At 56.1% G+C, this 27,559-nt stretch overlaps 8 protein-coding genes across 8 annotated transcripts; 3 read left to right on the top strand and 5 right to left on the bottom strand.

The window, feature by feature from the left end:
* Positions 1 to 400: 400 nt before the first annotated feature.
* On the bottom strand, positions 401 to 2,229 carry CH63R_05609 (Xenobiotic compound family; the record flags this gene model as incomplete). Its single annotated transcript, XM_018300584.1, has 5 exons — positions 401 to 1,166; positions 1,230 to 1,409; positions 1,470 to 1,774; positions 1,839 to 1,905; positions 1,994 to 2,229. The coding sequence occupies 5 exons, from the start codon at positions 2,227 to 2,229 to the stop codon at positions 401 to 403; spliced, it is 1,554 nt and encodes a 517-aa protein (XP_018158434.1).
* A 758-nt stretch (positions 2,230 to 2,987) lies between these two features.
* On the top strand, positions 2,988 to 4,949 carry CH63R_05608 (High-affinity nicotinic acid transporter; the record flags this gene model as incomplete). The annotated part of the gene is made up of 5 exons (XM_018300583.1): positions 2,988 to 3,224; positions 3,299 to 3,415; positions 3,480 to 3,640; positions 3,771 to 4,379; positions 4,448 to 4,949. The coding sequence occupies 5 exons, from the start codon at positions 2,988 to 2,990 to the stop codon at positions 4,947 to 4,949; spliced, it is 1,626 nt and encodes a 541-aa protein (XP_018158433.1).
* A 484-nt stretch (positions 4,950 to 5,433) lies between these two features.
* Positions 5,434 to 6,471, top strand: CH63R_05607 (Fructose-1-6-bisphosphatase; the record flags this gene model as incomplete). The annotated part of the gene is made up of 1 exon (XM_018300582.1): positions 5,434 to 6,471. The coding sequence occupies one exon, from the start codon at positions 5,434 to 5,436 to the stop codon at positions 6,469 to 6,471; it is 1,038 nt and encodes a 345-aa protein (XP_018158432.1).
* Positions 6,472 to 6,940: 469 nt separating this feature from the next.
* CH63R_05606 (Protein kinase) lies at positions 6,941 to 8,567 on the top strand (the record flags this gene model as incomplete). The annotated part of the gene is made up of 5 exons (XM_018300581.1): positions 6,941 to 7,278; positions 7,340 to 7,668; positions 7,770 to 8,080; positions 8,155 to 8,320; positions 8,395 to 8,567. 5 exons carry the CDS (start codon positions 6,941 to 6,943, stop codon positions 8,565 to 8,567), a joined length of 1,317 nt encoding a protein of 438 aa, XP_018158431.1.
* A 556-nt stretch (positions 8,568 to 9,123) lies between these two features.
* Positions 9,124 to 10,392, bottom strand: CH63R_05605 (Integral membrane protein; the record flags this gene model as incomplete). The annotated part of the gene is made up of 3 exons (XM_018300580.1): positions 9,124 to 9,868; positions 10,000 to 10,243; positions 10,347 to 10,392. The coding sequence occupies 3 exons, from the start codon at positions 10,390 to 10,392 to the stop codon at positions 9,124 to 9,126; spliced, it is 1,035 nt and encodes a 344-aa protein (XP_018158430.1).
* A 2,564-nt stretch (positions 10,393 to 12,956) lies between these two features.
* On the bottom strand, positions 12,957 to 14,330 carry CH63R_05604 (glycosyl hydrolase family 28; the record flags this gene model as incomplete). Its single annotated transcript, XM_018300579.1, has 1 exon — positions 12,957 to 14,330. One exon carries the CDS (start codon positions 14,328 to 14,330, stop codon positions 12,957 to 12,959), a length of 1,374 nt encoding a protein of 457 aa, XP_018158429.1.
* Positions 14,331 to 16,016: 1,686 nt separating this feature from the next.
* CH63R_05603 (Sodium/hydrogen exchanger family protein) lies at positions 16,017 to 17,688 on the bottom strand (the record flags this gene model as incomplete). The annotated part of the gene is made up of 3 exons (XM_018300578.1): positions 16,017 to 16,931; positions 16,985 to 17,033; positions 17,111 to 17,688. The coding sequence occupies 3 exons, from the start codon at positions 17,686 to 17,688 to the stop codon at positions 16,017 to 16,019; spliced, it is 1,542 nt and encodes a 513-aa protein (XP_018158428.1).
* A 6,928-nt stretch (positions 17,689 to 24,616) lies between these two features.
* Positions 24,617 to 26,052, bottom strand: CH63R_05602 (Tyrosinase central domain-containing protein; the record flags this gene model as incomplete). Its single annotated transcript, XM_018300577.1, has 5 exons — positions 24,617 to 24,868; positions 24,949 to 25,219; positions 25,273 to 25,448; positions 25,505 to 25,805; positions 25,862 to 26,052. 5 exons carry the CDS (start codon positions 26,050 to 26,052, stop codon positions 24,617 to 24,619), a joined length of 1,191 nt encoding a protein of 396 aa, XP_018158427.1.
* Between the last annotated feature and the right edge of the window lie 1,507 nt (positions 26,053 to 27,559).

Raw genomic sequence — 27,559 nt, 5'->3', positions numbered from 1 at the left:
CTGTGTCTTGCAGCCTAGGTACTTTGACATGGGCGTCATCTGGGGGGATTGACGTAGTCGGGTAACCCTAATCCACAAAAGGTTTCGACCATGATCAAGCATAAAATGACCGGCGGCTCATTGCCGTCCGTAGTGAAGTGTGGGTAAACGGCCATGCCCATGCCGCTTTTCAAAAAGGGTTCAGTGAGCATCGTATCGTGGCAGCATAGGACGTGGCCTCGAGTTGCAAATTGGTAGCCGGCTATGCTTCACTGCTCTGCAACATCACGGCCAAGAAGTGTGAAAAGTCCAGTGATTTACGGATTTCCTCCTCGGAATCTCATTGTCGTGTGTCAAACTAATACCGGAACACGAACTTGGTTATGCTCGCTCGGTTAGACTCGGTAAGATCTCTCTCTGTTCACGCCTTCTGCTCGGTAGCGACGGCCTTGGCAGCTTCTTCCTCGGCAACGGCCTGTTCGTACGTGTCGTACTTGTACTTGTAGCCCGGGTGGTCGGACCTCAACCCTTTCTGTCCCGTCCCGTAAATCTGCTCCCGGAAGGTCGGCGCCGGACCCCCCTCGGGTACCAGCTCCGGCAGGAGGCCCCTGCTCCGCAGCTCGGGAACGAGATACTCGACGGCGTCCTCGAAGCTGCCCGGCGTGATGACGTAGCCGATGTTGAAGCCGTCCACGTCGGCGACGTCGATCCACTCCTGGAACACGTCGGCGACCTGGGCCGCCGTGCCGACCGGCATCGCGCCGTTGCCGCCGATGGCCGCGACGGTGCCGAGGTTGCGCGGCGTCAGCCTCGGCACGTCGTCGCCGCGGTAGCGCAGGTTGTACAGCGACGAGTGGATGCGCTGCAGGTTGCCGGCGACGTCCTGCTCCGTGAGCTCGTGGTCGAGGTCGAAGCGGGAGACGTCGATGCCCGTCGTGGCCGAGAACTGCGCGAGCCCGCCCTCGACGAGCACGTGGCGCAGGGCCTCGTCGTACTTGCGCCGCGCGTCGTCCTCGTCCCGGCCGATGATGGGCGTGATCATGGCGAAGACCTTGACCGAGTACGGGTCCCGCCCGGCGGCGACGGCGCCCTCGCGGATGGCCTTCACCCTGGGCGCGACGACGTGGGGGGAGAGGCCGGCTACGAAGATGCCTTCGGCGTGGGTTGAGCCGAATTTGATACCGGCCCTTGGGAAATCACCGGTGAGCTGTCGAGCTACTCGAAGTTGGGCAAAAATAGACTCGACTCACGGAGATGTCCCGGCTTGAAACAAGACCGGGGTGCGTTGGGGAGACGGATCCGTCAGGAAGGGAGCATCGACGTGGAATTTGCCGTGGTGATGGATCGGGCGGATCTGGGAGTAGTCGGAGTAAATCCCCTTCTCGGCGTCTTCCACCAGTGCCGTATCTGACCAGGACCCTTCCCATAGCCTGTGTGTTTGTCAGTCACTGTACTTCCCTTTGTGAAAACCGAGTGTGATGCAGGCGTACTTATACAAAACCCGAAGATACTCGTCCGCATTCTCGTAGCGTGTGTCGTGTTCTACCAGCGGCAAACCGACCTTGCGGTTGGCAGATGTATTAGAACAGCCAGAATCCTTGGGTTCAAAAAGCACACTCACTGCTTTGGACGCTGATTCCTTCCAGCTCGTCACGATATTCCACCCGAAGCGACCCTTCGTCAGGTGGTCGAGAGTGCTGAACCGCTTGGCCACGACGTAGGCCTGTTCGTACGAAGTCGACGTCGTGATGGCAAAGCCCAGATTCTTGGTCACAGCAGCCATCGCCGAGACGGGCTGAGATGTTCTTTAGTAAACGCCATCTATCTACGACTCCATTTTGGATTCGGGGCTAGCTTACGATGACGGGATCAGCCATCGGCCATTGAGCGCCCGTCCGTACTGACGGCTCCGCGCTGCCTTTGTATCTGGAAGTTCGGAACAACAGGCTTAGCCGGCTTTTCCGTGGTCATAATGCGACTCAATAGTCGATGGAGAGACTACAGAGAGACTCACGTATCGTACGGCCCGTACGTGTCGGCCAGGAACAGGCCTACAAACCCTCCCTTGTCGAGCAGCTTGGCGAGGTCGGTCCAGTACGTGAGATCCCGGCGCTTGTCCTTGGCCCTGTCCTTGGGGTTCCGCCATTGGCCGAAGGACAAGTGTCCCACGGTGAACATGTCAAAGGCGTTGAGGAGTATTTGCTTCTTTGGCTTGGCGCCCGTGGCGCCGTTTTGATTCTCGTCGGACATGATGGAAAGCGGTACTAGTGAGATGGCAGATCTTGCATGCCCAGCTTCTGAAGCGAGTTTGGTCTAAGTTTCTAAAGATGATCAGGGGATAGATATCTATCGCCAGAGGAAACCCTTGTTGAGACACTACGGTATATACCCTCTTCTTATAATGCACGTCGGCATCCATGGTTTGGCGTCATACTACCAGCTTGTTGCGTGCAGAAACCACACGGCTTATTCTCCGAATAACTTGGGGAAAAGGAGGTCTTGCTATTGGCAGAGACACAGCGAACGTCCTGTATCGGAGCCGGAAAACGACAGCTGGCCGCTCTCGAGTCCCAAATTTCGATGCCAACGAGCTGGATTCACTGTACGCAAGGCAGCGCGGACTCTGCCCGGTCGAGGAGTCGCAGTCGTGATAGAGCGCCGTCGAGCGGATGGTGGAATGGTGGACCGCGATTTCGCCATATCCCCTCGGCGCGCCTCCGCGAATGATACCCCGTCGGATCATGCCCGCGGGAGCGATTCCCGCCAACCAGTCGGATGCGAATGGTGCATCGCCATCTCGAATTCAAGCACATCATGCATACGCCCTGGAAACCCCCGCTGATAAGGGTCCGGTTTGGAGTTGGGAATGACGACGTCGCCGACCGGTCCCGGCGTCGGCTTCCGCCAAGGGAGTCAACGATTAGCCAAAGCATAAGAAAGGGCTGTCTTGGGGAAAACCGCGATGACCACGGCTAGATGATGGACACAAACCAGAGACCCAAGCCGTCATGAGTGCCTCAAACCAGCCAGACGAGGTCCGAGTCGACCACGATGCAGCGGCCACGAGCCGGAAGCTGCAGGCCAACGCGGCCGTCGCGAGGGCCAACGTGGACAACCTGCGAGACGACCCGGAAGCCAGGGCGGCGTTCCTTTCGACGTTCTCGGCAGAGGAGGAGAGGTCTGTCATCAACAAGGTGGACAAGGCGTTTTTGGTCCTCATCGGGGTCATGTTCATGATCAAGCAGGTGAGAACCTAAGAAACCCTAGGGCAAAGTAGTCAAATCCTGAAGGGATAATGCAAACTAACACAGTCTTCAAGATCGATCAGACGAATGCGTCCAACGTCAGGGTTCTGCAGGTCGGCGAGCCGCGCAACATCATGAAAGAGCTCGACATGACGTCTGACCAGTACAACTGGGTTGGGTCCATATACGGTGTGAGTGGTTTGGGAGGAGTTCAATTGTATCCAGCGAGTTTTCGAATCGCTGACCGAGAAACAGATCGCCTACATCATCTTTGAGGCGCCCAGCAACCTGCTGCTGAAGAAGATGAGTCCGCATCTGTGGCAGTCTCGCATCTTCCTCACCTGGGGCATCATCACCGCCTGCCAGGCCGCAGCGCAGAACCGACATCAACTCTACGCCATGCGTTTTCTGCTTGGGTGAGTGTTTGTATTGTCTCCTTGTGTCTGAATATATCCTTGAGTTGTCGTTAAGAAAAAGAAGAAGAAGGAAAAAAGAAAAGAAAAGGAGAAGAAGAAGAAGAAGAAAACTAACCGTCCACTTCGCCAGCATGTTCGAGGCCGGCATGTTCCCCGGCGTCATGGCCCAGCTGTCGAGCTGGTACCGCACCGACGAGATCGGCAAGCCCGTCACCTGGTTCTTCGCCATGTCCAACATCGCCGGCATCGTCGGCTCCCTGCTCTGCTACGCCATCAGCTACCTCAATGGCGCCCGCGGCCTCAGCGCCTGGCGGTGGGTGTACCTGCTCGAGGGGCTCGCGACGGTCGTCTTCTCGGGCGTCGTCTTCTGGTTCCTGCCGGACTACCCAAAGTCCCCGCGCAGCGCCCGCTTCCTGACGGAGCGGGAGCGGGAGTTCGTCGAGGCCAGGCTCCCCGAGAACGCGCCGCTGACGAGCGACCCGGACTTCGCCGGCCGGGAGATCTGGGCCGTGCTCCGGACGCCGCTCATCTGGTCCTTCATGCTCTCGCAGACGCTCATCAACATTGGCGGCTACGCGCTGACGTGGTATCTGCCGACCATCGTGACGAACCTGGGGTTCGTCGGGCTGCCGAGGAATCAGCTGCTCAACATGCCGCCGGCGTTTGCAGCCATCGTCGGCCTGATCTTCTCGGCGTGGTTCATGTCGAGGGCATACATCGTGCGGCCGGCGTACATCATGTGAGTCTTTTCCCAGAACTTGCCCCCCACCCCTCAAAAGGATGCCCGTCTAATCGTGTGTTATCAAGGATCCTCATGTCCGGCATGGTCGTGTGCTTCGTGCTCTTCTTCACCATCACCAACCGCTACGGCATCTACATCTCCTGCATCCTGGGCACCCTGTTCTACCAGTCGTACTTCATCCCGTTCTGGGCCTGGCGGTCCGCCACGCTCTCGGGGTCGACGGGCACCGCCTTCACCCTCGGCCTTCAGTCCGGCATCGCGCAGCTGGGCGGCGTCATCGGGCCGCAGCTTTTCCAGTCGCGGTTCGCGCACAACGGCTACAAGACGAGCTTCGCCATCGCGGCGGCCACGACGATCGCGTCGTTCCTGGCCAACCTGTGGACGTGGTGGCTGACGCGCAACACCGAGTACGACGTGATGAGGGTCCGGAGGAAGATCCTCAAGGCTCGGAGGCTGGGGGAGGTCAACTTTGACGACGACATCCGGGTGTTTGAGGAGAGACGCTTCTACGACGGGTTCAAACGCCAGGGGAGGGGGGGTGACAGCGAGGAAAGCTCGCAGGGATGATTAGAAGTGCTCGGTTGGTTATATGACGGCTTAGGTAGATGAGAGATGCAAGTGTTCTCATGCGTTTTATAAAGGCACTTGGACGTAGTTGAAATATGAGGGACAAGCAATTTTGGAGATTATTTCAGAGAGTCTCTAAAACCATCGTGAGAAACGCTTAGTTTTATCAAATAAAAGCCCAGGAAAGCCTGTCATCTGAGTCAACTTTCATGTGGAATAATGGTTAGAGGAAATTGAGTCTGGAACGGCAGACATGACAAACAGACAGCATCTTTCATAGGTAGGTGGATCAAGGGATAATCCAGCCAGAAGAAATGTATGTGGGGGCGACGTGGACGACGGCATGCATATTCACTTTGGCTGAAATTAATTCTCTCAAATCCTGTCTGATCTTAAAATAGCTCAACTGACTCAACAACAACAACTTCACCACCCCCCGCCAACCAACCAAGCAACCAACCGACAATATCCGATCACCCACACCATGGCGGCGTCACCAGCCCTCGAACAGCACCTGAGAAGCGTCATCCCCCAGGCCGAACGCTCGGCGCTCCGCGAGGATGTGATCCCCAAGATCCTCGGCGCCATCGCCGGCATCGCCAGCACGCTGCACGCCTCCCAGCACGTCTCGCTGGCCGGGACCGCCAACGCCTTTGGGGACGACCAGCTCAACGTCGACGTGCTGTCCGAGAACGTCATGCGGGAGGCCATCGCGCGGTGCCCGTCCATCGTCACGGCTAGCAGCGAGGAGGACCCCGTCGAGAAGCCGGCGAGGCCAAGCGGCGAGGCGGCCGGCACCCTTTCCCCTGCAACCACGTCGGAAGAGTACACCGTCGCCTTCGACCCCCTCGACGGCAGCTCCATCATCGCGCCCAACTGGACCGTCGGCACCATCGTCGGCATCTGGGACGGCCGGACGGCGGTGGGCCAGCTCCCCGCCGAGAAGCAGATCGCCGCCATCATGGGCGTCATCGGGCCCCGGATCACGGCCGTCGTGGCCCTGCGGATCCCCGGCACCGGCACCGGCACCGGCGCGGGCCCGGACGCGGACCCGGTGTGTTTCGAGATCGGCTTCGGCCCCAACGGCGTCGCCGACTGCGAGATCATCCGCGCCTCCGTCCGGTTCGCCGACGCGCCCTTCAAGACGCGCTACTTCGCGCCCGCCAACCTGCGCCACGCGGCCGACGACGAGCGGTACGGCGCCCTCATCGCCCGCTTCATCCGGGAGAAGTACACGCTGCGCTACTGCGGCGGCCTCGTCCCGGACATCGTGCACGCGCTCGTTAAGGGCCACGGCGTCTACGTCTCGCCCGTCTCGCCCGGCACCCTCCCCAAGCTCAGGTTCCTGTACGAGCTGTACCCCATCGCCCTGATTGTGGAGTGCGCGGGGGGCAAGGCCATCGACCCGGCCGACGGCAGGCCTCTCCTCGACAAGGCGTCGGTTGACTGCGACGGGAGGGCCGGCTTGATCTGCGGGACGGCGGAGGAGGTCGATATCGTGAAGAGGGCTTTGCTGGATTGAGAGAGAGGGGGTATGCTATTGGGTTGAGGAATGGCAGAGGGGTTCGTTGTGGCAAGGAGATGATAGATATAACACTTGCCCGCTGCTCATCTTGATGTTGATGCTGTCCATCTGAACCAAAAATGGCAGAGTGACGATGCTAGCAGGACTGCTTACATTGAGAACCCCATCGTGAACTGGACCGGACAGTCAAGTCAGCGCCTCAAAGATTGACAGCGATAGGGGAGAGTGCACTCGTTGATGGTCCCAGACATGCAACAACGCAACTCCCGAGATGAATTACTTCAGGGATCTTTGGCGAATAGAATCCTGCTTGGGGATACAAACGGGCGGCTTATTAGCCCCTTTGGGCCTCAGCCACCCATGAAATGAGTACGGGAAACCCCGAACACTCTGCAGATACATCCCCAACAAACAAACACAAACAAACGTATTCTCACACACACACACATCCTTCGGAGCAGCGGCCATGGCTCTGTATCGAGTCATCTGCCGACGGCCTCTCCGTTGCAGGTCACTTTCTCGTTCTCTCCATTCATTGCTTCCGCGAGCCAAATATCATGCGAGCTCCCTCGACGCCAGGCTGTCATCCCAGCAGCATCCACGGACAGCGCCCCGAACGTTCCCAGCGGCAGGCTTCGACGCCATCGCGAAAGATGGGCTCGTCGAGGAAGAGACCGTGCCCGAGTACAACCCGGCACATTTCTATCCCGTTCGGCTCGGCGAGGTCTTCAACGATCGCTTCCAGACTGTGGCGAAGCTTGGCTATGGCTCCTCCTCCACCATATGGCTCGCCCGCGACCTCCAGTGAGCACTCCGTTCGACATGCCGAGATACCATACACACTGACCATCTGTTAACATGATAGAGATCGTCAATACCTGGCCCTCAAGATCTACATCCACAACTCGGCTCAACACCGCGAACTGCCATTCTACCAGCACTTGGACAAGTTTCTTCCGAGCCTGCACCCTGGCGCTAAAAACGTCAGAACACTTCTCTCCTCTTTCGAAGTCACTGGCCCCCATGGCAAACATGTCGCCCTTGCTCTTCAGGTTTCTCAGATGAGCATCCGTGATATGGGTACGGTTTTCATGGACGGCGCCGGATTTCCCGAGGAATTCGTCAAGGGGGCCGTCAAGGAGCTTCTCGAGGCCCTCGATTTTCTGCACACAGTGGTACAGTCCGTACATACTGGTAAGTGCCTTGTCTCTTCCCTCCCTCTGCTCGTATCTTTCTTGCACATGCATTTCTTTCTGCATCAACCCACACACGCGGCATATGCCAGACCTTCACAGCTGAGACGAGACCAGATGTCCATCCCGGCAATCTGCTACTCGGGGCAAACGACGACGCCCTCTTCCAGAAGCTGGAAGAAAATGAGCAGTCGAGCCCTGTGCCTCGCAAGCGGCATGAAGACCGGACCATCTATCTGTCCCGCCTGATGAAGCCCAAGGCCGGGCCACTGCTCCTCTCCGATTTTGGGGAAGCCAGGCTCGGCCCCGGTCCTCACGCCGGCGACATCATGCCCATCATGTATCGAGCCCCGGAGACGCTCCTGTACATCCAATGGGGCTACCCGGTCGACATCTGGAGCGTGGGACTCACAGTATGTCTCCATCGAATCAATATTGCAGTTTCGCGGCCACCGTCAGTACTGACCACTCCCCCTTTTGACCTCAGGCGTGGGATCTCCTCGAAGGAAAGACGCTATTCAGCGCCCGCAAAGAAGACGGCAGCTTCTCGGACGGAGCACACTTCGCCGAGCTCATCGCGGCACTGGGCCCGCCGCCCGCGGAGCTCCTTAACCGACACCGCAGCCGGGCGCTCGAGTACTGGGACGAACATGGTACGTTTGGCGAAACCACGCCCCGGTATCGACGTCTTGTTGGAAGAAAGTCTGACCACTCACTTGGCTGCCAGGGACTTGGGGCGAATTTGTGCCCATCCCGACGGAGAAGACTCTCGAGGCAGCAGAGACCAAACTGGAGGACAATGCCAAGTTCCTGAGGTTCATTCGCAGAGCTCTTACGTGGGACCCGAATGATCGGCCGACGGGGAGGCAGCTTCTACAAGACCCGTGGTTGACGGACTAGACCAGGAGAGCCCGCCGAGGGTCAAGAGGGGCGAAACCATCAATTACGGGAAGAATCGCCCAGAGCGAGCTCGATTAGTTCGATACGGCTGTGGGAAGATTGCTCACAAGCAGTTGCGATTGCTGAGTGGTTCTGCCTGCGGTCAACAGCCACCTAGATTCTCATGCCGGGAGCCTGGGTCGAGTCTGAATCATCTCGTTCTCAAGAGAGCTATGAGAACGAATCAGACTCGTCCTCCAACGCAAAGTGTCTAGTTGTTTGGCAATTGGAGTATACAACACTGTTAAGCAGCCGAGGACTTGACAACACTTCCCCTCCTGATAATTGGCTGCCACAATGTCTTTACGTCGAAAGGCCTGGACTTCGGTTTGAGCTGCATTGCGCTACGGGCAGCAAGTCAGACGTCGTAGTATAGCTGCCTGGAGCAGCTTTGTCGAACAGCAGGTAATGAAGAACTTGGGTATGATTGAATTTTTGTATACATTTTCGAGAGACCAAATCGTGCAATCGTGTCTCTGTTTGCACCCCCCCCCCGGCCTCTTTTACGCTCTTCAAATCACCACTCTTTAGGCGCGTAAATCGGGCTCTCCTCCTCCTCGGGCGCCTTGAGACCCAGCCTCTCCAGCACCCAGTTCTGCAGCGGCAGCAGGACGAGGATGGCGCGGTTGAACCTCCAGCCGATGATGGGGACCATGGCGCCGACCGCGGCGTCGAGGATGAAGTGGTTCGCGGTGGCGACGATGGTGAAGAGCATGGCGGCGGGCCACAGCGGCGCGACGAGGCGGAGCGGGCGATGGGGCGAGAAGCGGCAGATGCACCAGGCCAGGAACAGGGCGGTGCCGCAGTGCAGGCTCGGCATGGCGGCGATGGTCAGCTGGAACCGGTTCTGGGTCCAGACGTTGCCGCCGCCGCTGGGCCCGTGGAGCACGTCCTCGAAGCCGTACTCGGCCGGCAGCATGCGCGGCGGCATGCAGCGGTAGGCCGTCACGACGACGAAGGCGACGGCGTTGTCCATGGCGATGGTGCGGCGGATGCGCTGGAAGGTGCCCGGCGGCAGGAAGGTGTAGCAGTAGATGATGAAGCAGATGCCCAGGCTGATGTGGGAGTAGTAGACCTTGGCGAGGTAGGGCATCAGCCAGGGCGCGTTGTCGAGGACGGAGCGCTGCACGCCGAGCTCGACGTCGAGGCCGAGGCACCGCTCGAGGTTCAGGATGGCGATGGCGTGGTCCCGCGCCCTGGAGAAGACGGCCTCGTTGCCGGCGATCATGCGGGCCGAGACGGCGCGGAGGAGCTGGTAAACCCTATAAGAGAGAGAGAGAGATTAACAAGAGTGAACGAGGGGGGGGGGGGGGGGAATCCTCCCCAGTCCCGGATAAGATGTAAGTTGGGGAGAGGGAGGGAATATTGCCAAGGCCAAGAAGGCTTTCCTTACCAGTACGTCAGGTTCCAGTACCAAATCTCGGCGAGGAAGGGAAAGGTGCGGTAGAAGCGCACGAGGAGCTTGTTGTCGATGCGGGACACCTCGCCCGACTCGGCCCGCATCCCCGGCTTGAGGAGCGGAGAGGTGGGGCGCGAGCAGGAATCCTCCGACCCACGCTCGCACGAGTCTACGTCATCGTCGTGGTCCGGCCTGCGGCGGTTGATGAGGGCGCCGACTGTGAAGGCGAAGATGATGACTGGTGGAAAAGGGTTGGTTAGCCAAAAGACGGGTTTAGTTGGGTTAAGGGAGAAGAGAAGAAGGAGGAGGAGGAGGAGGACGTGTTGTTGTCAGGAACTTACAAGCTGGTTCCACGACGTTCCTCAGCACACCGAGGGTTGGAGCCATGGTCAGGGTAGGTTTACCACCAAAGACCCAAAGAAACAAACACGTAATGAGTTATCCGAGAAAGGGAACTCGTGCCGAGATGTGTTGGCGGTCGTCTATTGAGAGTCGCAGAAAGGCGAGTTGTCTCGTCTACCAAAAGGCAGACCGGAAGGAAAAAGGTAGAAGAAAAGGAGTGAATGACGAGAAGTTATTACAACAGAACTGCCAAAAATCCAACCGAAAACCTCGAGAAAAACAGAGAAGCAAAGGAGAGAGAGAGAGAGAGGGATGCTGATGCTAATAAGCATTCGCCAGGGCAGACAGACAAGACAAATCACAAATGGACCAAGAGAGGAGTAGGACCGCATGGCGGAACAAACCCACACTCGGGCGGAGGGCAATCAACTGTAGGGACTGGGGGTTCAAGCATTGGATCAGATCGGCGCCCAGACGTTGGATATCCCGTCTCCGTCAGCCTTGAATGGTAAGTAAGTTGCTTGGTGCAACCGCACAGAGGCGGCCGTTGGGGGAATGGGATGGATGGTAGTAGAGAGGGCTGGGGCTGGGGGCATCAAAGTCGAGGAGAAGGCGGAGCGGGATTGGAGACATACGACTGACGGACGTCCCACACCCTCCTCTCCTCACCATCATTAGTCCATCTCATCCCATCCATCCTACTATTACTTACTCCCATCATGGTGCTTGCTCGCTCCCCTTAACCCCCCCCCTACCCCCCTTACCCCCAAGCACCGCAGGATATGACCCGGTGGGCAAGAGGGCACGCGAGCCAAGCCCACCAGGACGCGTGTGACTGCGCCCAGGAACGTTGCAGCAGCAGCAAACAGCAGCAAGCAACTCTGTAGGTGAGCCAAGAACCCAGTTTTCATTCCACTTCCTTGCTCCCCCCTCTCCTCCCCGAGGCTCCACGCTGGAACCACTGCAATCAGCATGAATGGGTGGGAGTGACGGATGCCGATGTGGGAGAAATTTGGTGGACCTTCCACCCCCCGTTTCGACTCGGACTCAACCCACTCATCCATTGGACGCAGGCCGAGTTGCTGTCATGGCTGTTCTCGGCAGCCGGAACAACCGGAATCGATGCCAGGGGGTTTGTACTCGGACGCCAAGTCCAACAACGTCTGTGTAAAGAGGGTTCTTACAGGGCGTCTTGTTGTTTTTTTGATAGTACAGAGACAGGCTTTGCTTCAAATTTAGAGTCCGGGTCTCGACAAAGAGCCACCCACTGTAGTTCTCGATGGATGGTGCGTCATCTTCTTCCCCCCTTCTCTCTCTCTCTCTCTCTCTCTCCCTTTCGCCAAGTGTCCGAGCATGAAGAGACTCTGGAATGGTCGATGTGCAAACTCAATCGATCTTTTTTCTCAATCTTGGCCTCGTCTTCGAGTCATGCACATTCGAGATCCTTTCCAAGAATGGGAGGTTCGCACGGGAGCATGCAGCATGGTTTTTTTTTTTTTTTTCTCCTTTTCTTCCTTTCTCCATAACATCAGCCCAAAGACGCGTCCGAGCGTGTAAAAACCTTTTTCCCCCCCTCTGTTTTCCGACATACATTCTGAAGAAAAATAAAACCAAAACTAAAAATATGGGCAAAAAAAGAGAGATAACGTCCCGCTGTCAAAACACAAACCTGATGGGGAGGAAACCAAGCGTGTCCGTACCGACAAGCTTTTTCCCGGCCCGCCACCCAGTCCAGCCTTGCTCCCCTCCCTCTCACATGTATGTCTGTCTTTCTGTCTGTCACTGTCTGCTTGTCTCACCTGGTGAGCGCGGACAAGCTCGCGCAAGTGCCAGGGCCAGCAGACGAGCAGGGCTCCTCCTTACTGGGGAGTCGGCTGCAGCAGCATCGGCGACTTAAGACCAGAAGCTTGATACGCAGCCACGCTTGGCGCCAGCTAGCTGACGGGCGACCACCGGTGCCAGTTTCCGTTGAGCATGGCCACCGCCGGGAGTTAACGGGCTTTGAAGCGGCCGATGAGGTCAGCGGGAAGCTGTTGATGTGTTGCTGGGGTCAGAATCCCGGTTCAACGGGTGGCACAGCGTTGTTCAAGTCTACCTTCGCGCCGCCGGGTTGGCCATGACGGGCGCCGCCGCCGGGCAACATAAAGAATTACTAATCTGACGGGCTCTCTCTCTCTCTATCTGCGACTTCTGGTGGCCAAGAGGCGCTTTCCCACAAACGGATTACAATCTTTGCCCGTACAGAGGAGGACGAACGGGACATCGGGACCGTTCATCGTTTCGCGGGAAGACGTGAATCTCCATTTGCCGTCGGGAGCGAGACATCGGCGTACGGAGTCCTAACTCCCCGGTCCTCGGCCGAGGTCCGCCATCCTCAATAAACGTGGATGGATTTTGGGGCCTTGGCAACGGGAACATGCCCACTTGGATCGAAGCATGTTTATCAAAACGTCGACGGCCCTGACCAGGAACCCGCCAGTTCATTAAACCCTAACAATTCACAGCATGGAACCACAGACGGACCCCCCAGGGCCAGTTCACCTCCAGCTGCGGGAGGCAGCTCCGGATCCGCCGGATCAGCGATGATAACACAACCACGAAACCTCTCTTCAGAGCTCCTCCTCCGTACCAGTGTCAGTGTCAGCGTCTTCGATCTCCCGACACGCGAACCCTCCGCCTCCGTGGACGTTCTCGCAGAGCCACGTATCCAGCACCCCGTCCCCGTCCCGGCCGACGGGCTTCACGGCAAAGTCCTCGACCGTCAGGTTGCCGCACCCGCCCGCCGCCGCGCTGCACCGGAAGAACCCCGCGCTGGCCACGCCGTCCGCGACGGTGCCCCTGAACCCCTTCCAGACGACGTCCGAGATGGCGAACGTCGACGTGTCGCACGACTCGCCCGCGTGCCCGGAGTAGGACTCGCACTGCGTGATGAAGAGCGGCTCCCCGCGCGCGCCGTCGAGCGTCACGTCCTCCAGCACGACGTTGCGCGCGTACCCCGTGCCGCCGCCGCCGCCGTTGGGCGGGTAGCCGATCTGCACGCCCGTCCACGTCTTGAAGTAGCACGCCCGCAGCGTGTCGTGCAGCGTCACGTTCCGCGCGAAGACGTTCTCGATGTACTCGAACTGGCCGGCGAACTGCCCGATGGACCCCACGGCGATGCCGGTGCTGCCGAAGAACTCGCTGTCGTAGACGCGGATGTTGCTCGAGTTGGCCTTGACGGCGATCGCGTCGTCCCCGTTCGCCACGACCCACCGCCGGAAGGTGATGTTGTCCGAGTACATCGTGTCCGCGCCGTCCGTGTTGAGCGAGTTGTTCTCCGTGGAGGATGTGCTGTTCACGTACATGTCCTCGAGCACGAGGTTCTCCGAGTGCATGATGTTCATCGTCCACATCTGGCTTTGGACGAACCGGAGCCCCCTGACGACCGAGTTCGAGAGGCCCCGGAAGTTGATGTTCATCGGCCGCCGGGGCATGTTGGATCCCCCCTTGTTCAGGTCGTACCACACCTGACCGTTGCCGTCCAGAGTCCCGACCCCGTGGCCTTCCCACACCACGCGGTCGCCGCCAAAGTGCCAGACCGTGCTCTGGTTCTGGAACCCCACGGGCATCGACACGGAGAGCCAGTAGCTGGTGTCGTTGCTCCAGAGCAACTTGCCGCGCTGGTCGATGACCACGTCGTCCAGCTCGGTGGTCACCATGGGCGACTTGATGTGGTAGACCGGACCCGGCAGCACGACGATGCTCCTGGTCCGGCACCTGTCGTTCAGCGCGGCGAGCAGCGCCGGCGCATCGTCCCCGCCGTCGGCGTCCGGCTCGAGAATGCACAACCTCCGGCCCTCCCTCCCTGCTCTCTCGGCCCAGGCGCTGGGGCTCGGGATGTTCGGATCCGCCACCGCGACACGCGTGTCGACAGAGGACCGAGGGACGTCCAGTCCGAGGGCGAGGCTTGTGCCTAGCGACGCGAAGACTGCCAAGCCGCGCATGATGGATGGGTGCTAGAGCCTCGAAACCCAATCAACCGGATGAATCAAAGACTGCGGTCTTTCAATGCTCGCGAACAGATGTTTTTGGAACTATCAGCAACACGTGGTCATACAAACAGACACAGCTGCGAGAATGACGAGCTTGTAGCGTTTCCCCAAAGCTCGAGACGGCAATCACCCTGACCTACTTACGGACAGCTCACATATAAAGTGGAAGCTGAGCCATGTTACGCAGGTAGACGGGAGGTTGTTTCTGTGAAACCGCATCCTGCATCAGATGATGGAGCACTGGCGAGCACCGGGGGCCCATGGTTACGACTTACAAGTGACACGCGCCAAGTCCAGCGGGGTAATGCCCCCTCCAGATCGTCCCTCCATAGCGTCTGTTCCCCGCATCATTACGTCTCCCGGCCGCATCATGATTCGATGTTCCGACTCCCACGTTCGGCACTTGAAAGCTTGTGCTGGGGGATACTCTTCGCGATTTTGCCTCTGGGGATGATCATCATATGTGGTACAGCCAGTCTCTTGACGAGTTTCAAGCGTCCGGTTTCTGACTGCTGGCAAACGTTGCGGGTTGGTCAGATGATAACCGCGATTCATTACGACCGCCAAGATTGCTGTTGTTAGTTTGATCCCGTCCATCTTTTGAGGCTATGAGGTGACCGGAGACACATCGCCCGGGAGGAGGAGTCTCGAATCTCACGGTGAAGTACCTCTGCTGGTCTCGTCGTTTGCGGACCGGAGGTATGCGGCCCTGGTCCGGGCCGGGGATCCACTCAGCTCCGGACTGCACCTCCAAGCCTCTCAAAGGCACTGTTTGTAAACTTGGGCAAAACGGAGATTCCGTGGTTAATTTAGACTCAGAATTGATGTAGCGGTAACACAACAGACGCAGGCATTTTCACATGGCCCCATGACTCTTGAATGTGTGTGTACATTGGTGCAAGACAGACATTGTCCCCCGCAAAGTTATTTGCAGTCTGGCTACACGATGTTCACATAGGGAATGGGAGAAATCGATGCTTGCGAACCCCTCAATCTCTCAAACGTGTAAAGTCTTCAATTTTTCACCAGTGAACTACGCGGGGGACATAGAAATAGAAGGACGGACCGAGATTGAAGAAGACAAGTCTTTCCCAAGGTGTTCTGGATGAAATCCTTTGCTTTCCCTGGAGTGGTCAGGGCCGCTCATGAAACTCGTACTCAACGGAGTAGGGCCCATGCTACTGACAAGAGGTTCAGTCGCTTGATAACGCCATGTTAGTCTGCATATTGCCGACAACGGTAACAGAATCGATGCAGTACTTTTGTCAACAATAGTCATTGACGTGTGTTGCACTATGCTTGGCATCACCAGTGAGGCGATGGACGCCATGTGGTCATGACTTGAGAATAATCATGTTGTTCTATCTCTCTGCTCGACTTCTATCCTCATCGCGGCGTTCCAGACTGCGCGTCGGCTAATCAGAGTCTCTATCAGGGGATGTTCAACGAGCGACATGTGGCGATGTCCAGTAACGACAGTAATAGGCTTGCACATAACACACCGCACTTCCCACCACGAAACCTAGCACACGAGAAATTTCATTGCTGTCGCAAGGATTGCGGCAAGGGTATCCGGCATAAATCTTCCAACTCTTCTTCTTCTTCTGCCACTTCCACCCCTCCTCCTCGTCACGCTTGCTAATCCTGCGTGGCGTGAGACTGGTCCCACTTGACCTGGCTGGCGCTCGTCGCCGGCCGACTGAGGCTGCGCGGCGGGCTCAGCCGCGGGACGTTGAAGCTCCGCCTCGGCGACAGCTTCGCGTTCTTCTTGGCCTGCCGCAGGCCCGACTCGAGGTCGGGCCACCGGATCTTCTCGTCCGTCACCGTAGAGGAGTCGTCGTCGCCCATGTGGGACAGCGACTCCGTCGACAGGTTGGGCCGCGAGAAGCGGTTGAAGGCGATGAAGGTCTCCCTGTCGCCCTCAACGGCGTTCGACGGCGGCGGCACGCGGACGGACCGGCGTCGGACGGCGACGGCGTCCTCCTGGATGGGCTGCACGCCCATGTACTCGTAGATGAGGTTGAGGGCGGGGATGGAGAGCCCGTGGACGATGATGGAGAAGAGCGCGAGCCAGTAGACTACGGGCCCGATGGCTCGGAGCATGTCCGTCACCTCGTTGTCGCCGGCGGCCTCGGCGACCTTGGGGAAGAGGTGGCGGGCGTGCTCCACGTAGAACGCCGCGCCGACGCCGATGGGACCGAAGTATCCCATGAACAGGGCTTCCTTCCAGTCCTTGATGGTGTTGGGCATGAGCTTGTAGGTGAGGAGGACGGCGGGGATGCGGCGGAAGGCGAGCACGAGGGCGCCGAGGCCGAACAGTCGGCCGGGGCTGATGCCTGTGACGTCCGAGCTGAACTCGCTCCAGGGGATGATGCTCCCGAGGTAGATGAAGCCCCCAAAGTTGAGAAGGACGTCGATGCTGGCGTTGACTTCGTCGTGTCGCTTTTGCGCCTCGGCCAGGTACTCGCCATCCCAGTTGAGCGCGCTGCCGGCGACGAAGCAAGATAGAAGATCGTCGGTTCCGATGGATCCGGATGTGCCCATCATGAAGAGCTGTCGCCGATGTCAGTCGGATGAGCTACCCAAGATACACGTCTGTGACTTACACCGATCGCCGTGGGCACGAGCACGTAGCTCTCCGAGTCAATCCACTTCCTGTGTTTGTTTTCGTCAGCGAAACTTGTCCGGAACTCGTCCCGGGGGTCTTTTTTATCGATTAATTGATGACTTACTTCCTGACAGAGTACTTGAGGGCAAATCTGATCAGCGTTCCCACAACGACGCCGTAAGCGATGCTCATCAGGACAAAGTAGAGCCACGTCTCGAGGAACCAGTTCTGCAGCGCGATGCCGACACCGCCACCCTGACGGGCGACGTCCCCGGCACGGGGCAGGATCGCCCGGGCTACAGCTTGCGCCGCCGAAGCGTCCGCATTCGCCTCGGAGCCCTCGGCGTGCCGCATGAGGTACGTGGCCAGCATCAGGAACGGGAAGCCGAACCCGTCGTTGGCGCCGGCCTCGGAGGAGATGATCTCGCGGAGGGACCGCCTGACAAACTTGTCGGAGAAGGGGCCCTTTGCAACGGCCTGCGACAGCACCGGGTCGGTCGAGGTGACGCAGGACGCGATGACCATGGCGCCCAGGAGCGTCACCTTGGGGATCGTTGCGAGGATGCAGATGGTCGTGGCCAGCCACATGAGCGTCATGATGGGGATCATGAGCACGAGCATGTCCTTCCATCTGTTCTTCTGGTACTTCGCCGGGAGCTGGTAGCCGGCCATGACCAGTTGGATGCCGATCATCACTCTCATGACGCCCTATGATGATGAGAAAGCACCCGGGTCAGCACACTAGCCAGTGATTCCGAAGATTCCATATCGGAAAGCATGGCGGGTCTGTACGCACGAGAGTGATGTCGTTGGTTTGACCCTCGACAGCCGATCCCCATCGTTCACTGTCGATGAATCTGGCCGCTATTGGACCAAGGCATATGCCCAACACGACGGCCGGCACTATGGGATGAGCAAAACAATGTCAGTCCACGAGCTGTCCCAGCTTATACACAGAATATTACTGGTCCGCGGGCAGCCACGACGGTAGCATCCAAACAATCATTCCAAGGATCAACTTACAGGCCTCGCCCAAGTACCACACATTCTTAATCTTCACCGAAAGGATGCCAAAGAGAATGATGAAGGCTCCTACGCGGGGAGTGAGACAGCGATTAGTCAAGAGTCAAACGGGACCAAGGGCTTGGGGTAAGTCAGACTACCCACTTTTCGGCACCCCCCCCATTTCGGCACCCCAAAAATGCCTCAAATGCCTCATCACCAGAACATACCCCTCAACTTTCAACATCAACAACATTTTCTATACTTATGCGAATAACCTCATTTTTTCCTCAGAGCTTCTTTTCGACCTTATGGGCCAGTATACCGAAGATGAAGTCAATCAGGCCCTTGACGCAATAACCAACGGCATGCCCATTAAGAGGGCTGGTCAGGTGTATGGCATCCCAAGATCAACACTTCAGTATCGGATTAAGGGCACTCAACCAAGGTCAATTGCCTTTTCTGACCTGCAGAGACTTTCTGTTAGTCAGGAGGCTAAACTGGCTGAATGGGTTCGCATTCAGCATGTCCTTGGTGTTGCCCCAACCCATCTGCAAGTGAGGCTATTCGCAGAAAGGATCCTCCATGCCATGGGGGATACAGAGCCTATAGGAAAAGGCTGGATCCAAGCCTTCTTGAAGAGGAATCCATCAGTCAAGGTCCAGAGAAGTCGCCCTATCGATTCTAGGCGTGTTAATGGGGCATCTACTGAGGTCATCAGGGACTGGTTCAAACTACTCGCCATACCAGAGATCACCAGCATCAAACCAGCTAATAGATACAACATGGATGAGACTGGTATCCTTGAGGGCCAGGGATCTAATGGGCTGGTGCTGGGCATGTCTGAGACGAAGTCTGTACGTAAGAAACAGCCTGGATCAAGGGCATGGGTATCCATCATCGAATGCATCTCTGCCCTGGGCCATGTTCTGAATCCCCTCGTTATCTATAAGGGCAAGGCAGTCCAGCAGCAGTGGTTTCCTCTAGACCTTGGCCCTTATGAAGGATGGCAATTCACTGCAACGGAGAATGGATGGACTTCAGATGCCACTGCAGTTGAATGGCTGCAGAAGGTCTTCATCCCTCAGACTCTTCCTCAGGGCAAGGAGGTCAGGCTGCTGATCATGGATGGACATGGGAGTCATACAACGACTGACTTTATGTGGTTATGCTATATAAACAACATCCATCTATTGTTCTTACCGCCACATACCTCCCATGTCCTCCAGCCACTTGATCAGTCAGTCTTCAGCCCTGTCAAGGCAGCCTATAGGAAGGAGCTTGGATACCTTGGTCAGTGGAATGATTCAACTGTTGTAGGCAAGAGGAACTTTATAGGCTGTTATCAGAAGGCTCGTACTGCAGGTATGACGATGCAGAACATTAGAAGTGGTTGGAAATGGACAGGGTTATGGCCTGTCTCTATGGCGAAGCCTCTGATGAGCTCCCTACTGCTCCCATCAACACCAGCAGCATCAGGATCATCTGATCAGGTCAGCAAAGGGCAGTCTGGAGGCAAGGAAGCTGAAGGATGGGTATCTGCGTCATCTGCAGTGGCATGGTCGACGCCAAGGAAGATGAAGGATCTAGCTGGGCAGTTGAAGCTATTCACAGAGCTGGAGAATGATGCCTTTACTCAACGCCTTCTATTCAGGAAGGTAAAAAAAGGCTTCAGCGAGCAGGCATATGAGCTGGCAAATACCCAGCAGAAACTGGAGCTTCTGCAGGCCCAAGTCACCAATACTGCAGTAAGGAAAAGAAGGGCAGTCCAGCTGGATCCTAACACTAAGTTCGCCAACATCAAAGACATCCAGCAGGCGCAACTTAAGGCTGGGGAAAAAGAGGATGATGCAGCCGAATCCAGCGACTCTGAATACCCTAGTGAAGCTGAAAGCTGTATTGTTGTTGCATCTAGAAGAAGTCAATGATTAATTGAAGTCGACGAGTATGATGGGAATAGCTTCATTTTTGGGGTGCCGAAATGGGGGGGGTGCCGAAAAGTGGGTAGTCTGACTTACCCACCAAAGATGGCGAGCACGACATTCAGTTCGCTAGGATCGAGAGTAGGCATCTTGGGTCGCTGATTGTCTTCTTCAACTTTTCCAAGGTTTGGGAAATTCCTCTTTTGTTTTTTTTCGCCCAGAGGCCGGTGGTACGTGTGTGACGAGGAAGGCTGCCTTGGCCGGCAAGGGCTTTGAGTTTAAGGGGGAGGGGGAGATCTCTTTAGCTACTGCTCATACGATGATTGCATAGATTGACGGAGGGGTGAAAGGGTTGAGAGAGAGAGAGCAAGAGATATCAAGACAGGCCTGGAGGGGAAGATAAAGGAAATTAGAAGGGCGTCTAGAGAAGTGAAGAAAAAATCCCGCAAAAGATGAAGTCAGGAAAGGGCAAAAACTTGAAATGGCGGATTCGCTGGACGCAGACAGAGAGTGAGAGATAGAGAGAGAGAGAGAGGGAGAGAGGAAAAGGCAAGCTCCTATGCCTCTTGTGGTATGACGGTCACCCGGTACCCCAGCGCTGCTGATGGATAAAATGGTCTGGTTGGGTTGGCGGCGGGAAAATAGGGCGAGTGATTCCTCTCTCAGCGCCGAGAGTCGGTCTATTTAAACCAAGTGGTGTGTTTACCGGGGGACGGCACTTGGCCTCGAACTGAACGGGGGCGCGCCTTGGCCGCAGATCGCAGGCGGGCAATGATATGGGGGTTTTTTTTTTTTGGAAATGGAAATGGATCACAAACGCTTCTGATTCAGGGCCAAGTACGCCCCTCGTAGATCCTGATAGGGTATTACTGCTACCCGTGGCTATGGATGGAATCTCCGGAGAAGCGCTGGCGAGAAGAGACCCCTCCCCCCAGTACCCAGTACGTGCAGTGTAGAGAAGAAATGGCGGCTTCCACCTCCCTCGCTTCATCCTTCGGAAAAAGGGCAAGAGGGCAGAGAAAATGCAAATCATAGAAAGGAGGCCAAGGGCGGCGGTGTTTGATCCATCCAAGATGCAACTCAGCCAGGCGAAGCGTCCTCGCTGACGAGGCGACTGGAGCGGGATCTTCAAGACTGCTGGTCAATCTCGGCCGCTTGGCTGGAGATGTCTTACATCAAGCAGCCTGGTCGAGGAGGCGCTTGCCGTCCTTTTCGTGTTTCCGAGACGAACATCGGTGGGGGGCTGGGGGGGGTAAAGGGATGGTGATGGCGACGCATCTTGGTTCTCTTGACGGAAGGCCTTGAAGATTTTGAAACCCAGCAGCCGGAAGGCGGGGGCAAGACCGCAGAAACAGCGGGAATTGCATGGACTTTGTTGACAGCGGACGACAATGGCCAGCAGCAGTACGCTTGGTTGGGGTTGGCATGTGGTAACCGCTCCAGAGAGGTCCTGGCACGTCTCTTGACGTACGGCCCTCTAGCGTGGTCGATGAGAGGGAGATGATGTCTTGGGAGGCCCGTATCTATCATGTACGAGTGTGGAGTAGAGTCGATTCTTTTACTGGAGTGCATGAGATGTCACTAGTTGGACAAACAAAGTTGCTTGGCTTCAATGTCCATGACACCTTACACAAAAGACTTTCAACAATGAATTGTATTAGCTGGCGCTCCTGTGAATCTCATTGTTGCAAAGCTTGATAACATCTTGAGACGACGTTGTTTTCCGGAATGCCAAGACCTGGGTTTGGCGGCGGAAGAGCGCGAGGTGGGAGGAAGACACAGGACGAAGACGAAGGGGAAACCTGGAGAGAACAGCATCCAGGAAACGAGTTCCAGGGGATGGGAGGAGGGACGGCCGGGACTACTGGGAACGGGGTGCGACATCGCCCTCTGTGCGCAAAAAAACAAGTTACAGGTGCTGTCAATAAGACCAAACCTGCCCAGACAAATAGAGTGGACTGCCCAGTATGGCGAGATAGGACAAGAATCTTGGTTGTCTTGGGACAAAGGTGAGCGACGGGGTATTCAGGGGCCGCCACCGGGACAGCGGAGCGGCGATTGGATGAAATGTCGTCCAAGTATGCTTGTGGCCCGCCCTCAGACTCTCGGCGGAGGGGCCCGTATTTCGCGGCGGTGTCACCGCGGCCTCGGCGCCAAGCGGAGGAAGCGAACTGTGGGTTTTCCGCCGTGTGTTGGAGGTGGTGAGAAGCAAAAAAGGAGGCCGCAGGGGCGACGTCGGGGGGGGGAAGAGGAGAAGTGGCTGGCACTCACTGGGACAGACTCGCAAGACTCCCTCCCGGCGTGATGACCGCCGCTGAGCCGGCCAAGAAAGGATTGTCTTGGACAGACATTGTCCCAGGACTCCCTTTCGCTCTTGGTGTCGTTATCTTGTTCTTGGGACCTCCTTGGCCGACAGGGATTGTTGGCTGACGTTGGGGCCACCTCGCGCTGGGCGCTTCTTGGTGAGGCTCGGCGCTTCGCGCTTGGCGGCTCAAGGTCAGGTTACTTCTTGTCGTTGCCGTTTCTCGTGTTCTCCCCTTCTTCTTCTTCGCTGCGACATGACCCGGGAAACAGTTCATTGAATGTGATCTGACAGGTTGCCTCGAGCTGAATTGGCGTGGATAATGTTGTCCGGGTTTTGAGCTCTGCCTCGCTTCTCGCGCGCCTTGGGATGTTGTGCCGGACATTGTGCCCCCCTCTTGACTATTATTCGGATGCCTCCAAGATGCAGCTGATAATGAATATTCGGATGGGACAAACGTCATCGATCGGGGCTGGTAGAGATGCTCTTGGCTTGAATGGTGAAAAGTGAAGCGACAAACAACGAGCTCTCTGACACGCGTCTCGCCGGTTGACCCTGATCATCTATGGGTAGGATGTTCATCGACCAGCAAAGTACAGGTTTACATGTATAGTGCGCAGTTCGAAGCTTCCCTCTCGCCGTCGACTCTTTTCCGCAGCCGGGAGACGCGCGTGCAGAGACATGGTCGATGGCGAAACCAAGCCTTCTGGGTTGGGATTTGTTCGTGCGAAGATTGCTGTCTCGCTCACAGACGCATCATCTCAAACGGCCGCGGGTTTCTGACCGAGGACTTCATGGTCGATCAAGCATTCCCCAGCACGTCACTTGTCCCCTTTGCTCACTCTCACCCGCCAACTCTTCAATATCAACCTAGGTATGTCTCGGGGGGGGAGGGGGCAGAACGGGCATCCGCCCCACCATGAGCACCACGTCACGGATACAGAAGAACACGAATCCATACTCCACACTCCTTCTTCCAAACCCGCCTCGAACTCAAGCCTAATCTCATGTGGGGAGTTGGAAGGACTTACGACAAATCTACGACAAATTCCCAAGAGAGCCTGTGTTGTGCAGTACGGAACGGCATCGGTATATCCGAATCAATCGCCCAGAGAGAGCCATGGCTGCGGATAAGATACGGAAAACATCACCCGGTGCCAACACAAAACCTGGATCTGCTTAAACGAGACTCACTGAGTGTATCTATCAGTCCTATCTCTAATGGTAAGCAGGGTTCGACGGGGAGGATTCAAGAGCCTCCCACCTTGTGCAAATGATGAGCACAAAATGAGGACATATGTTTCTATAATGGTATCGAGACCTCAAGTTTCCGTACTTGCAGTTGGTTTTGGTATCAAGACAGTGGCAACTTTGAGCGATTATCAACTTGTTCAGGTTGAAGAACCTGCCATCTGAAACCGAGCTTTGTCTCATTAGGTAGAGCATCGGTGCGGTCATCGAAAATTGGCCACGATACACCTGTGGAGGCCTCTTATACGTACGATACCTCGATATTCTCTTACACTTGCCAACACCGAGGCATTCCCCGTCACATCTCCGTCAAAAATTAGTAAATCAGGCAGTTCTGTTTCTCCGTTGCCAATTGTGAGCGGCGAGGTATGTCGTCCGAGACTGGGCACTCCCAGGCGTAGGTTGCGGGATTTATGTGACTTGATGGCTTCTCCTCCGCCTTCGAAAACGTACCTCGGTACGCCCACTTGGTTTCATTCACCGGACGCTGCTGCAAGCCAAGATGTCTACGTCGGCGGAGACACGAGTCCAGGTCCAGGTTGACTATGGCCAAATGGAGTCTACAGCCGCTCCTGCCACCTCGCTGGTGGGGAAATTCTCTTGACCGAGGAGACCGCCTTGCCTACACATATTGGTTGATAGAGATAGTCTCAATCAAACAGCTCAAGGAATCTTTCTCACTCTATTAGACTCAGGAAACAAGACGACAAGTTTCGTCAAATCGACAGATTCATCGGCAGCATACGTTGGCCTCGTCCACGCTACTGATATGACTACTCGAATCTCAACCGCTATGAAGCTTGATCTTAAAGCCAGTTTTGGATCTCGTGCGTGTTTTGATTTGGGATATGGGACAGCAAGGACTAACCTATTGGTCAACTATGACGGTATGCTTCTAGCAACCACAGCGTGATGGATGATGCCTTAATTCTGCGTAAACAGTATGCGAAGAGGTTAGACAACTTCTAAAGTGTCATGACAATATTTCATTTGCTCGCCAACTCTCTTCGACAGAAATGGCAATAATGCGCGTGCTGTGTCATGTGGTGTATATGCACAAAATGAGTGACAAAAAAGCATTAGAAACAGAACAAACACCGAGTATTGAACATCCCAACCCACTGGTAAAGCGCCAGGTTTCGAGGGTGTTCTCTCACACATAGATGTAACAGAAAGGGCCGTTCATCGTATCGAGCAAGTCACCCAACTTGACCTTCGGAGCATTCACCGACAGGTCAACGTCATCGTCGAGCGTACCGTTCACCCCGACGCCCATCGGCGCAATCGTTCCTGACACCGCCTTCAAGCGCGTGTTGAGGTCCTGCATCTGCCAGATCCACCAGGTGCGGTCAATCATGGCGTGGTGGAGGAAGAAAGCTGGGTCAGCAGGGGAATTGAAAAAGTCCTGGAGACGTGCGTCGTCAGTATCGGATTCGTCGTACATACTCAATCGTAACGACTGCCCGTTTTAGTGTGTTGACTTACGCCGCCAGGGTCACCGGAAATGGTGAAATGCCCACCCCCGTGGACGCCGGGTTGCCCCTTTTCCATCTCGCCCTGCATCACAGTCTGGAACCAGTAGATGTCCGGGTTTTGAGTGAGTAGGTCGTAGGTATGGGCCTCGCTCGTAAACTTGGACGAGTTGGGGTTGATATCGCGACGGAGGCAGCGGGGATTGTATCCCAGGCCGTCTTGACGGGGGTTGGGCGGGACGTCGGTGAGGACCGGGGCTAATGGACCAAGGTTCGTCTTGAAGCTGATTGATGTGTAAGTTACCGAAACTGACTTGATTCTTTGGAAACCACCCACTCCTTGAACGGTCCGCTCATGATGCAGCCTCCCCCGTTCGCCGGCTGGATGGTCAGAGTGCCGAATGGGATTCCGGGATGAGGGACATAGGATCCGTCGCCAGACATGCTTGTCTCATTGCCGTTGAAAAGCGGAGAACTCAGGGGATCGGAGGCATAGTATGGCCAGTGTTCATACTGCAAGCCGATGTCAACTTAAGTTTACGGGGCGTTACTCAAACGACAAGACGGACCGGTTGATAACCCTTGTACCCGCATTCTTCCCTCAGTGCTTTCTCGTACGCCCAGACATAGTATCTATGCCATGACAAGAAGTTGGCCTGCAGGTGGTCAGCAACCTCATCTTTTACCCAAGCATTGCGAGGTCTAACAGTTGCGTGGATGCTCATGGTTTGCTGGATGTGGGTGGCTACGAAATCGTCGTAACGACTTCTTGCGCCGGGAACAACCGACGGTGAGTACTTCGGCGGCTTCGACGCGAGACACTTCACAGCCGAGATGTAACTACGTCGCTCGTCGAGCGTGAGTGAAGACCTGGGCCGTCTGTCATAAGTACGGCTTCTTCTACTTCGGGACTTTGGTGAGCCTACCACTCTTTTCGCTTAACGGCAGTCTTGAGCGTGCAACGAGATTTCGGCGGATGGCGAGCCAGATGCGCCTTGAGCTTCCTCATGCCAGCATCTTGCAGCCGATCAACTCTGTCTCTCGGGGACGGGCCAGCAAGAGCCAGGGTGAACAAAAGTACGAGGACGCCAATGGTTAGAAAGCTGGAAGAAGTCATGTTGCTCTCAAAGGACTAAGCCGTCGCAGAGACGGTTGCTTGCGTGGCGATTCAGCCTCGTCGATTTAAACAATAACAAACAATCAAATTCAAGAAGAAAAAGGCAGTAGAGATGGGGGAACCAGTCGTCTTATGCTGAGGAATTTCTTGGAAGAGTTCGACGACCTGACTAAATGTTGGAAAAAGTAACGGCATTGCATCTGCAGCGAAAATCAGGTGTAACCGGCCATGTGTGTCGCCGGACCGGAGAAAACGGCCATGCTTCCAATTGGATGCGAACCTATCATACACCGGGGGAATGAAGCGATGCCTCGAAACCGATGCGGGCTATAGTGTTCTCGTACGCTAGTCGGGGCTGGCCAAACGGTGTGTGTAAGCATCATGCAGACGTTGAACATGATTCGGCAGGTAAGCACCTCATAGACCCTCTGTATCTTCTCATCCTCCTTCGAGTGGCCGAGAGTTCCCTGCTGTGTGCGACGCGAGCGGTGGTTTGATGTGACCTTTACTCATGCCTCTGCAGACGCACGCGACATCGTTCCAATTTTGTATGCATTCGGGTATCAAGGATATGTCACCAACCGCTTAGATATCTACATTGGGCTAAAGAAGCCGCCACATCAACTTTGAGTTGCATGTTATGCGCGTTACTGCCAAGGAAGGAATTCAATTGCTGTCACAGGAAATGCCAGGTGCAGCTGCTATATCACAGATGTGCCCCCCTCTTGAGTGACCGTTTCTGAGCTAAAAAGCTTTCCTCTATGCGTCAAGTCCTGTTGTAAATCACAAGATGTTCATGTATTAACAGAGTCTAGATGTACTAGGATGTCGCGCAGTCGTGTTAAATGGCTGGACCTCAACGTTGCTGTCGGCGAGCGATCTTTCCCCTCCCAGATCACAAGCAGGAGGAGAAACTTCCCGTCACCATTTCCATAACTGCTGCCCCTGAGTTGGAGTGGGTGCCCATACATCTGGTTGCTGGGCTGGGTTTCCGAAGCAAGGTAAGGCTGGAAGGACGATATTTTGAAGCTGCATTTGCCCGATTGACGAGCGTTAACCCCGTTTTTTTGGTCAGTCTTCGGGGTTAGAGAGATACAGTATACTAAATAGGCAGCGTCTGTTTTCTTCCAACAAATCTTGCTCTTACACAACTTACTCCTAAGGTCGTTGAGTACGTGAGTCACTCGGTGAGCGCTTCATGGAACACACCACCAAGGTCGTCGAAACCTTGTAGCAGGCCTTCTTGATATCTCAAGTGAAACCTCGGCCTTCAAACAAGGCACTTGCTTAGTGAAAAAGGTCGGCGCTTAAGATGGCTGAGTCCCACCTGACATTAGCAGGGTCAGTCAGGTGAGAATGGCTGTGTTAGCTGGAAAGGACCAGGGAGTCGAGTGTCTTCACTCCTCCTCCAATAAGCCTACAATGACCAACCCGATCTCAAGACCAGCAGGAGCAAAGTTCCCAGCTTCCTCCAGCATTCCTGCTACCTCCTGTAGGACGCTACCGT

Source organism: Colletotrichum higginsianum, chromosome 4, assembly GCF_001672515.1.
Source record: "Colletotrichum higginsianum IMI 349063 chromosome 4, whole genome shotgun sequence".
Lineage (NCBI taxonomy): Eukaryota > Fungi > Ascomycota > Sordariomycetes > Glomerellales > Glomerellaceae > Colletotrichum > Colletotrichum higginsianum.
This window is presented reverse-complemented; position numbering and strand designations above follow the sequence as displayed.